This window comes from Rhinoderma darwinii, chromosome 2 (assembly GCF_050947455.1).
Source record: "Rhinoderma darwinii isolate aRhiDar2 chromosome 2, aRhiDar2.hap1, whole genome shotgun sequence".
Taxonomy (NCBI): Eukaryota; Metazoa; Chordata; class Amphibia; order Anura; family Rhinodermatidae; genus Rhinoderma; species Rhinoderma darwinii.
The window spans coordinates 27,398,710-27,410,957 of NC_134688.1; the positions used below are offsets into that span (position 1 = coordinate 27,398,710).

At 42.3% G+C, this 12,248-nt stretch overlaps 1 protein-coding gene across 4 annotated transcripts in view; it reads right to left on the reverse strand.

Moving 5' to 3' along the window:
• The window catches only part of SESN3 (sestrin 3), an 88,389-nt gene that overhangs the window by 25,604 nt on the left and 50,537 nt on the right, over positions 1-12,248 (reverse strand). For 3 of the 4 annotated variants that reach the window (XM_075851496.1, XM_075851497.1, XM_075851499.1), the window contains one exon: positions 4,419-4,481. The exons of the other annotated variant lie outside the window; for it this stretch is intronic. In XM_075851496.1, coding sequence (XP_075707611.1) covers positions 4,419-4,481 — 63 coding nt within the window. The remainder of the gene's footprint in view (positions 1-4,418; positions 4,482-12,248) is intronic. 4 annotated transcript variants of the gene reach the window in all.

Genomic DNA, 12,248 nt, shown 5'->3' on the forward strand with positions numbered 1-12,248 from the left:
CTCCATATATATCCATCTACTTCTCTCCATATATATCCATCTACATCTCTCCATATATATCCATCTCCTTCTCTCCATATATATCCATCTACATCTCTCCATATATATCCATCTACATCTCTCCATATATATCCATCTACTTCTCTCCATATATATCCATCTACTTCTCTCCATATATATCCATCTACTTCTCTCCATATATATCCATCTACTTCTCTCCATATATATCCATCTACTTCTCTCCATATATATCCATCTACTTCTCTCCATATATATCCATCTACTTCTCTCCATATATATCCATCTACTTCTCTCCATATATATCCATCTACATCTCTCCATATATATCCATCTACTTCTCTCCATATATATCCATCTACTTCTCTCCATATATATCCATCTCCTTCTCTCCATATATATCCATCTCCTTCTCTCCATATATATCCATCTACTTCTCTCCATATATATCCATCTCCTTCTCTCCATATATAGCCATCTACTTCTCTCCATATATATCCATCTACATCTCTCCATATATATCCATCTACTTCTCTCCATATATATCCATCTACATCTCTCCATATATATCCATCTACTTCTCTCCATATATATCCATCTCCTTCTCTCCATATATATCCATCTACTTCTCTCCATATATATCCATCTACTTCTCTCCATATATATCCATCTACTTCTCTCCATATATATCCATCTACTTCTCTCCATATATATCCATCTACTTCTCTCCATATATATCCATCTACTTCTCTCCATATATATCCATCTACTTCTCTCCATATATATCCATCTACTTCTCTCCATATATATCCATCTACTTCTCTCCATATATATCCATCTCCTTCTCTCCATATATATCCATCTACTTCTCTCCATATATATCCATCTACATCTCTCCATATATATCCATCTACTTCTCTCCATATATATCCATCTACATCTCTCCATATATATCCATCTACTTCTCTCCATATATATCTGTCTACTTATCTTCGTATCTGTCTCTCTCTCAAATCTATCTTTTCCATATCTATCTTTCATCTCATATCTATCTCTTTCGATCTCATATTAATCTATCAATTTATCTCACGCCTCTCTCATATTTATTGAACAAAAATGCTGACAGACCAAATTTGTTCTGCACTGAACACAGGTAAGGTATGATTTAATATCAGTATAAAATTTCCTGTCAATTATATCCCGATGCCACATGAGCCAGATTCCAAATATTAGGTACACACGTAGAAAATACCTTTAAACTGGCATAATGGAAAGTGATAGATGCCAGATTATCAAATGTTCTGGATTATCAGACAACCAAAGAAAAAAATATATATAAAGCTTACTTGTAAGAGTAGAAAACATCTAAAAAAATCAGCCTTAAAAAAAAACAAAGCGCCAACACACACTATGACTATTTAAATCAGGGGAGTCTCGCAAATTGGTTATTTTTGCTCAGCCCATTACTGGGGAAAGGGGAGGGGGAAGGGAGTGAGATCAGGGGAAGAGCGAGGAAAAGGCCCGGAATATGCCTTTATCCTGCTATGCCACACAGACTGAAATCTACGCCCGCCACACCGATTTTCTGTTGGTAATTATAATAAATTTGTTGTCTGGACTAAGCTCCTCCAATTTTCTCGCCACTTTCGTAAAGTATCGAGAAAAGTAGAAAGTCACAGTTTAGCGCAAATATGGTGTGCGCTAAAATCTGCGACTCCCCCATTGAGTATGATGAACCTGTCCAAATTCTCTGCTTCCCTTCACTCATGTTCCGGCTACCTGCAACCACCACAATCCGGAAAACTCTGCCCCCATGCGAACAACTTTATCTGACATATCTCCAGTTCAGTGAACTTCCAAAAATACATACTGTATATACATAGGCGGAACTGATAACAGCGGCACATACTTTTTTGTGGTGGTTTTTGGACGGCATATGAAACACACACACACACACACATACACACACAATTTTTTGAAAGAATGCAAGCACATATATTCTCCACCCGGCTTCAGATGCCAGCTCAGCGCTGTGTTCATTTTACCAGACAAACCCGCTGACCCTCATCACAAAGAAACTGGAGAACATGAAAGAGATGGATGAGAAGACAAGCCACGAGACCTCCCTAGACAACTGCTGTGCTTAAAGGGGCCGATGGCCACAAAACCCCTATTCAATGCTGCATACCTAATTTCACAGCACCGCCCATTTCATAGACCCCCGACATTTTTAATATGAGCATTAAATTGAATAAGAAGATCCTATGACAGACTCGGAGATCTTAAGAAGAGCGCCAAAAATCCTTTTTCTACAGACTGACGGGGGCCAAGAGGCCTAGATCCCAAGTCCCAAACCAAACATTTCACATTACTCCAGTTCCACAAGTGCAGTAATTTTTTTTTCTCTGGATTTGGTTGGATTTTTCCTTAAACTGACTTATAATGGGGGGGGGGGGGGGGGTCAGGTTAATGTTTGGGTTCCTGTATTTTTGATGGCAAGACTAGTACTGCAGACTGCGCTATTAATGCAGTCAAAATACCGGGAACTCTCATAGAATGGCAAAAATGCCAATGTGAACAGGACTTGTCATGTCCCCACACCAGGGAGTGCAGGGAACTGTGGTGAAGTCAATGAGGAGGAAGGTCCTGGCAGGTCTGTACCTAGATATTCTTATAATATCTGAGGCCTCATGAACACGTCCGTGCCTGTAATCACGTCCCGTGAAGACATGGCCCGTAAAAACGAAAAGTAGGACATGCTCCATAATTCCCGGCACGGTTAAACGGCACGGACACCTATCCGTAGCGATACAGAAAGGTGTCCGCAGCCAATAGAACCGGGCGGGTCCATAATTGCAGACCATATTACGATCCGCAATTCCGGAGATTTTTTTACGGTCGTGTGCATGGGGCCTGACCTGGGAGTGGAGAGTACTGCACAACGGCGCAAGCAAGCAGAAGTCACTGGGCTATTTGGGATCTGAAAACGCTATGAGGTTTAGGGTCTGTACTTCTTTTGGGGTCACGTCTAGGGTCTGAATACTATTTGGTGTGTGAGGCCCGTATTCATATTGAGGTCTGAATTCATTTTAGGGTGTGATGAAAGGGTCATACACATTACATGTTATTTAAAATTCTGGTAATCTTCCGTATGTCACTGATCAAATGTAGGCAAGTACGCTTTAAATACTGCGGTATGAAAAAACACCAAACGGGCGCTAAATTCTCAATGAACAAAGCTGTGAACCATTCCAACCATTTTCCCGAAGAACTAAACATAGGGAGACAAACCAACAATATAGAATGCCAAACACCCGCATAAAGCCTGTGGCTGCAGACACCCCACTGCTCAGGTGTCTGCCCCAATATATCCTTGGGGCTCATATGCTGTTCACCTATGTGACTACACTGGACTAGCGTGATGTCCTGGGGGTCTTACAGACGCACACACAATAATAATTGCATTTGGTTTTCCTTCATGCTCATCCTTTTCCTGTTTCCTATATCCATTTCCTTCCTTATACTCACTAGTGGTCATTGTAAAGGTTAAAAACAACTTATACATATATAAAATAAAAAAAACAACAGTAAAATGAACAGGACCCGATAGATGCCAGATTATTGGACATCTATTGATATTTCTCTCTCGCTCCTCTCTCTCTCATATCTCTCTCTCTCTCTCTCTCATATCTCTCTCTCTCTCTCATATCTCTCTCTCTCTCTCTCATATCTCTCTCTCTCTCTCTCATATCTCTCTCTCTCTCTCTCATATCTCTCTCTCTCTCTCATATCTCTCTCTCTCTCTCATATCTCTCTCTCTCTCTATCTCTCTCTCTCTCTCATATCTCTCTCTCTCTCTCTCATATCTCTCTCTCTCTCTCTCTCATATCTCTCTCTCTCTCTCATATCTCTCTCTCTCTCTCATATCTCTCTCTCTCTCTCTCATATCTCTCTCTCTCTCTCATATCTCTCTCTCTCTCTCATATCTCTCTCTCTCTCTCATATCTCTCTCTCTCTCATATCTCTCTCTCTCTCATATCTCTCTCTCTCATATCTCTCTCTCTCATATCTCTCCATCTAATATCTCTCCATCTAATATCTATGTATCCCTCTCATATCTATCCCATATCTATCCATCTATGTAAACACACACACTCACACAAGACGACAACAACGACTGACAGACAACAGCTTACATATATGGTGTCTATAGATTACAGATTCCTGTAGGTGTTATAATTATGTTACACAATTAGATATAATTATTTTAGAATTGATTGATTTTATCATTTAAATTTGACTATATAATTTAGGGTTGGATCACATCTAGAAAGCAAGGCCATGATATTAAAATCAGATTGAGTCTCATTATTGTATATGAAGCGTTTGAACGTATTTACCTCTTTTTCGGGTATAAAGGCACTTGGTCCTCTTGATGGTTGGGATATTATGATTTTCTTATCCTAAAATAAAATGGACAAAACGGCTTATAAAAGACTGGATAAAATAAAATATCTAATCTGACCTCTATGAAGGGATTCAGGATGTTACGTTGTGGGGATAAAATTCATGTGCCACCATATAGTGATACAGGTTTAAAGCAGGATTAATGAAGTAAAGCACATTTCCCCTAAGGACTTGTTCACACAGTGAAAAACATTTCATCAGGTTCTCGGAAAACTGGGTGACAAACAGTATGGCTGTCATTTCTCCTGACACCTCTGTTTTACTAGAATACATGAAACTATACTATATACTATACTAGTACACATGAAACAATTCTGGTAGGACGGGTCTCTGCCATTCCTCTGTTGTTCCTCCTGGAAAGGCATATTAAATCAACAACTGGGTGTTACAACTCTCCTTGTCAATAGTGTGTGTCCCTACACCGTATTACGCTGTCCAATATGTCGCATCTTGCTGACAAGGGAAATGGTAAGACGCAGTTGTTAATTTATTCATACCTTTCCAGGAGTAATAACAGAGGAATGCGACAATGCAGAGTTCTAAGAAAAGAGGATTGTGACTTCATGGGCATATAATTTTTAACAACTGAAGAGGAAATTAAGTTTTTGGATAGAAATGCTCTTTAAAAGGACTGTTGTAAAATCAAGAAAAAGGGTTTATAAATAACAATAAACTCGCCAATAGGTGGCGATGATAAGGTCAGAAGCGGAGGCTGCCTTTACAAAAGGGTATGGAAATCCTAAATAGAAGATGTTTTGGTTAGTGCAAAACGGAACTAATTTTTTAACCACCATTTAGAAGGGAAACAATACACAAAGCTGGAATACACGTGAAGTACTGCTTTACATTAACACGTGGTGAAATAAAAATTGTGGAGCACCTTTTCTTATGTTCCTCTATTATTCCTCCTGGAAATGTATGACTAAATAGAGGTTACCATTTCCTTGTCAATAGGGTGTGTGACACACAACCTTTAACAAGGGTAATGGTATAGCCCAGTTGTCAATTTATTAATACATTTCCAGGAGGAACAGCAAAGGAACGACAGCACAAAGTTAGAAGAAAAGATGCCCCAGAATTGTTCTTTTTAGGGGAATACAAGTATTTACTATAACAGACATATCAGGAACGTGGACAGGTCCTCTTTAAAGGGGTTCTTCAGTAATTCAGTATCCGGCTACTCTCTTGCAGTAAGCAATCCGGTATCCCAGGAACATATCTTATTTAGTGATGTTCGTACACGTACAGGGAATGATTGGCACCCCCTCACCATGGTAGGTGTCAGGCTTGCAGGTGCATTACTGGAGAACTAACTCCAAGCAGGACATATTTCTACGTGGAGACAATCAGCATTCAGGTACATAAACTAGCTCTAATGACATGTTTAATAATACAAAAAAACAACAACATACATAAAGCAACTTTTTGGATCAAAAGTTCACACTTCCCTATTCTCAAAAATAAACTTGAAAAGTCCCACAATTGGGGATTTAAACGTTAAGTATAGAAAGCTCCAACCTATTTATTTCCGAATGCATCTATAGCACCGACATATTCTGTAGCGCTGTACACAGACTATAGTCTCTCACATCAGTCCCCGTCCCCATTGAGCCCCACAGTCTATTTTCGCAATGCGGGCAATTTGATAGGAAACCTATTAACCCTTCAGTATGGTATTGGGTTGTGGGAGGAAACACGTAAATGCAGGGATAACAAACAACTCCACGCAGCGGTGGCCCCTGGTCGGATTGGAACCCAGGACCCCAAGGAAACCGTGATAACCGTGCTGCCCACATGTATTGACATTATACTTGCTACAAACTACCACATCAAGACGATAAAAGAACGAAAAGATAAAACCGCGCACATTACTTGCCAAGTCTAATCCTTTGATTCATACGGATTATTTGTTGACCTGGCATATTCTATCCCATTCAGTCCTACTGAGTAAACAGCAGCCATACAATTTACATGGCCTTTGGTGAACTCGATTTGGCATGGGTGACTCGACTAAGAGGCTTATCGAGTGGCAGAGGGAACGCAGAACATCAAGAGGCTTGAATGTCAAGATCATGAAAAATGCATCTACAACATGACGGGTGGATACAAATCGGAAAACAACGGCAAATCCGTTGGGAAGGTCCAAAGTAAAAAAAATCCCAAATCACTGTCCAAGGGTTTTGGGCACCAAGCATCATAGTCACTTCATCCTAGAAGTCTGTGGGGGTCCCAGTGCCAGGACCCAACAATGTTACTTTCTGATCCTACTAGATGACAAGCCAGACAATAAATTTAAAGGGGCGCTCCAGGCAAAACTGATACACTGTGTAATGCCTAGTGGAGAGGCTGAGGGGGCGGTGCATGACACCATGCATCAGTTTTTCCAGGAATGTTCCTTTAAAGAGGACCTATCACCTGCCTCTTGAGTAAATAAATGTATTTCCCATGGAATAACAATTCTGGAGCAGCTTTTCTTGTGCCGTTCCGCTGTTATTCCGATTAGAAATGGGGCGTGTCCCTACAGTCTCATTTTGTCAGCACTGATTGGACAGTGGCAGTCTGTGTAGGGACACACCCCCATCTGGTAACACCCAGGTGTTAATTTATTCATAAATTTCCTAGATGAACAACGGAGGAACAAAACATAAGAGCTCTGGAGTTTGTGGAGTGTTTGAGCTTAAACCTACTCAGATTTCCATTACTAACATATATATATATATACAATATATACACACACACACACATTTAATTATTTTTTATTCACAGAAAAATGTGTAAAACACAAAAACACAATGCCCATATTCAACTGCTCTGATTCTACTGTCTGTTAGGTAGAAGGTAGACACGGGACAACTAAGTTCCACCCAGCATAGGACAGGCTTAAAGAAAATCCCAAAACAAAAATGACAATTAAAAAAATTAGGGAGGATTTATAAAAACTTTTTGTTGAAAAACCCGTTTAAATGTGTTGTAGGAGATGAGAAAAAAAAAAAAAAACTCAGAAACTGAAACAGCTCCACTTATGTACACAGGTAGCTCAGCCCCATTCAAGTGAAGGCAATACCAAACATGGCCAGAGACAAAAGTGGTGGCGCTGTTTCTTTCTGAAAATAAAAAAAAGTGTATTAGGGCCTGTTCACATAAGCGTTGCCTTTCTGTTCCGCAGTTCCGTCTGAGGTTTCCGTCGGGTGAACCCCGCAACGGAAAGTCAAACTGAAACTACAGCTTCTCTTTCAGTCACCATCAATATCAATGGTGACGGAAACATTGCTAATGGTTTCCGTTCGTCACCATTACGGCAGATTTCCGTTATAATGACGGGATCAATAGCGGAGTCGACAACGCTATTGATTCTGTCGGAAAAACAGAAACCTGCCAGAATGGTGATGAACGGAAACCATTAGCAATGTTTCCGTCACCATTAATACCAATAGTGACGGAAACGGAAGCTGTGGTTTCAGTTTGACTTTCCGTTGCGGGGTTCACCCGACGGAAACCTCAGACGGAACCGCGGAATAGAAAGCCAACACTGATGTGAACAGGCAAGGCTATGTTTACATCTGCGTCGGAGGCTCTGTTGGGTGCCTCCGTCTCAGGTCCGGCAGTTTGCCGGAAACTATTTCGCAGCATGCTGCGCTATCGTGTCCTGTAAAATCACGGACACCGCGACGGAAAGCCGGCGGAACCCATTGAAGTCAATGGATTCCGTCGGCAACCGGCGGTATCCGTTGTGTGTTGGAACCGTCTGTTCCGTTATTTCGTTGTTCGGCTCCTCTGACGGAGCAGAACAGAACGTAGGTTGTGAACGCAGCCAAATATATATATTTTTTTTATTGTTTAAAAGCATTCATTTTCATTTTGTCATGTAGATCTATATAAAAATATGTATATATAAAAAACATGACGGTGCTTCCCAGTACACAGGTTACGCCTGCCGCCCTCGGCGTTGCACCCCAGTCCATGTGCTATTGGACGATACGGACACACCTTCCTGTTTATACGTGAGAGAAAAGTGCAGCGACCTGGAATGACCTTTGGCCCAGAACAATCTCACAATCTGCAGATCAGGTCGTTAGCAAGCGCCGGAGATAATAATGTGGTAACAGCGAGCGGTATGTGAGCACCTGTCATACGGGAGCTGTGAACGTGTCGCTGATAACACCCTCACCACAATGACTTTCAGAATTCTCTGCGATACAGGCAAACAGCACGGCGACTTGCACCCATCATACTGCTTTATTACATTTATCAATAATGTCCTATGAACAAACACATGGGATTTGCCGGATTATTAAACGCTCTGGACTATTGAATGGCCCAAGTATATATAACCTTACTTTAAAGGGGTTGTCCACTACCGGACAGCTGATGACCTATCCACCGGATAGGTCATCAGCATATGATCTGTGGGGGTCGGACACCTGGGCCCCGCACCTACCAGCTGTTTCGGCTGCCTGCGGGCACCGGATGTCATTGCACAGTATGCAATATACGGACCCCAGAAGCAGTTGGCTCCGTACATTGCATAGCGGCCGTGCTATAGAACTGCATCTCTGCTCCTATTCACTTGAACAGGAACAGTACTGCAGCTCGGCCTCTATTTCGTGACCGGCGCGATCTGCTTCCGGCATGGACATCCGATGCCCGGAGGAAGCTAGATCGGCTGATCGGTGATCAGACCCCCCACAGATCATATACTGATGACCTATCCGCTGGATAGGTCATCAGTTGTCCGGTAGTGGACAACCCCTTTAAGGATTAATTCACACAGCCATATTACGGCTTCATTTAACCTTTGAGTTGTACAGAGCTGTATTGTGGCGCCCATACAAGTGTTTTCGCCCTTACTGCGCCTCTGTATCCCTCCAATTTCATACAGATTTCTTTATTTTTCGGATTCCGTGGAAATAATGGGGCAGATTTACTTGGACTGGCGTTTCATACGCCATCCTTAGTCTGATGCCAAAAGGTGTAAAATGCCCCTCTCAAAAAATGTGTTGCATCTTCTGCTGTCCGTGCGCCAGAAAAGTGAGATCTACACCAGCTATGAGCTGGTGACGACTTCAGTTATAACTTGCGCCAGGAGTAAATTATAGTGAATTTGTCAAATCGTGGGTGGCCACGCCCCTTCTGATAAGCCCCACCCACTGTATTAAAGTGCCGTGAGTGGAGGAAAAGGGCAAGAAGTCACAAATTATTGCGCTAATATGGAGTACAATATGGCTAATTCTCCCTGACCGCCCCTACAAACATGCAAGCTCGGCCAAATACTCATGTTTATTTCAATGGGGAGAGGGGAATAAGCTGCTGCCAGACACTCGTCAAAAGTCTCGCTGGAACAAAGGATCGGGCATGTTGAAATCCAACAAAGACACATAGTTGGATCCTTCTTTCCCCCGACAGCAGAGACCCCCATACACATTACATAATCGGCCGATCACGCCAAAATCGGCGGGTTCTTCTGACTTTGCTTTAATGTGTATGTAGAGAAACACTGGTCTACATGGGTGGTCTCTTCGAAGAAGAAGTCCAATATACATGGGAAGCGGGTGCTTTTCTCAAAGAAAAAAATAAATAAATCGTATTTCCCCCAATATTAAAGGGGATGCCCACAATAAGAGGGTGTAGACGTACTATCGAGCCCAATCCAGTGTAGTTCTTAGCGGTGGTGAAATACCGTGGACATAGATGAAAAAAAGGTTGATGGCCACTGGTTTTACTGGGTCTATTGCAGAGAAAACCAACATTAACATTGCAGTTTCTGTCGGTCATGGGGTTTTCAGGAGATCGACCCACCACCATTACTACCACTCAAGATCAGTTAGACGCTCATAAAGCCGTCGATGTAAGGTCGAGTTATCCAAACTATGGAAACCCTTAATAAAAAAGAAAGAAAAAAAAATAGGTAATTATCCGCATACTTCTGCACTGAAAGAATGTTTGCCTGTATTTTATCATAGAGGATTCTGGGAGTGGAAACTTCTACAGGCAGCTTAGATTACAGCGGCAATCAAGTGACAAGTCAGGGATTTTTTTTCTTCTCCCTACAAAGAGTTGCATTTTGCGGTGATTGGAGTGGTTGTGGTAACAGAGAAGCTTTCACAATATAGATACGAGCGAAGATCTGGCCTCAGCAATATTCCTCATGACATCACTGGAGAAATGGGAGGCCTAAGCCGCATTACTTCCATGACCTTGGCCTTGTTCTTGTCAGAATTAACAGATACAACTCAGTGGCTTCTGGGGGTAATAGATCTTCCAGAGTAGTTTAACCCTTAAAAGTAGAGCAGAGTGAAAGATTACACGGACGTGAACTGGAAAATTGACGTTCGAATGTGCCGCACGGGTTGAGTCAAAAGTCAAGAACCACCTGAACTAACAGGGGTCATAGCAACCAATCAGACCTTTATGTTTGTATGACCTCATATGCATTATATATTTTTTTGTATTATTTTTTTTAAGTATCTTGCTGCCTGGAAACCATCAACAGGCTGCTTTTAACAGATTGGTTATTCCTTTTATATGTATTTAGGATGCTATTGTGAATGGAGTGTAAATCAGGTGGTCTCATTGACACATCAATACTTCCTGTAGCCCTGTTCAATTCCACATGAATACGCAGACTGGGTTTCCACACAATGCCATAATTACAATAATAATAAAAGACAAAAAGATCTATAAGCAGCACACATCCTACTTGCTGACCGTTTCCATGGAACATGAGATTTGTTTAGAAGCTGCACAACACAAAAACAAGATAAAAAACACGAACACTGCAAATTACGTCATGAAGGTATGTTGCTAGGTTTTGCATTTGTTGAATCAACAGTCAAAATGCTAATTAAAACACGTACAGATCATAATTGATCATACTAAAAAAAAAAAAAAAATATTCTAGAATTATGTATACACTAGCATTTGACATAGATCTCATATGGTTACACAGGATGCACCTGTGTTTCAGCAATGTACAGGCCAAAGTCAAGGTCTGTACCCAGTTTCTATTCTTAAACCACCCGCAGGGAAATAGACTGTACCCCTTTAAATGTGAGCGGGCTTAGAAGTGGTCTGCAGACGCATAGATCTACCCAGAAAACAATGGATTGTGCCGATATTCTGTACAAAAGGGAACCAAATGAAAAATGTCTAGTTAGGCCTCATTCACACGGCAGGGTTTCCCGTCCGGGTGCCGGCCGTTCATAAATCGGCCGGCACCCGGCTGCATTAGGAATGATAGACCCCTAATGGGGCTATTCACACGACCGATTTTTTGACGGCCGGAAAATCCGGCCGTCAAAAAATAGGACATGCTCTATCTTTGCCCGGACACCCGGCCCCCATAGAAGTCTATGGGGCCGGGTATTACACGGCCATCACCGGAATGTGTTCCGAGTGATGGCCGGGTTTCCCGGCGCTTGCGCTCTATCTCCTCCTCCTCACAGCGCAGAGTGCATGTGAGGAGGAGGAGTTGATGCCATTCTGACGAATGGCATCGCTGCACACTGTGTTGCAGGGCCGGGGTGTACAGCAGGTGGAGGGAGCGCTGCGCTGGCTCCCTTCCCCTGCTTGTTAAAAGCACCCTGGCTCGGCGACACCTTAGATGGCGCCGCTAGTAGCAGCAGCTGCTGCGGCTGCTACTACTGCAGCGACGCCACTATAGCAGAGCGGGGAGGTATCTCCCCGCTCTGCTATGTGCTAGCCGCACTTTAGCTCCTTGAAGGAGCGGAATCCCCGTGTGTTCGGGGATTCCGCTCCTGGACAGA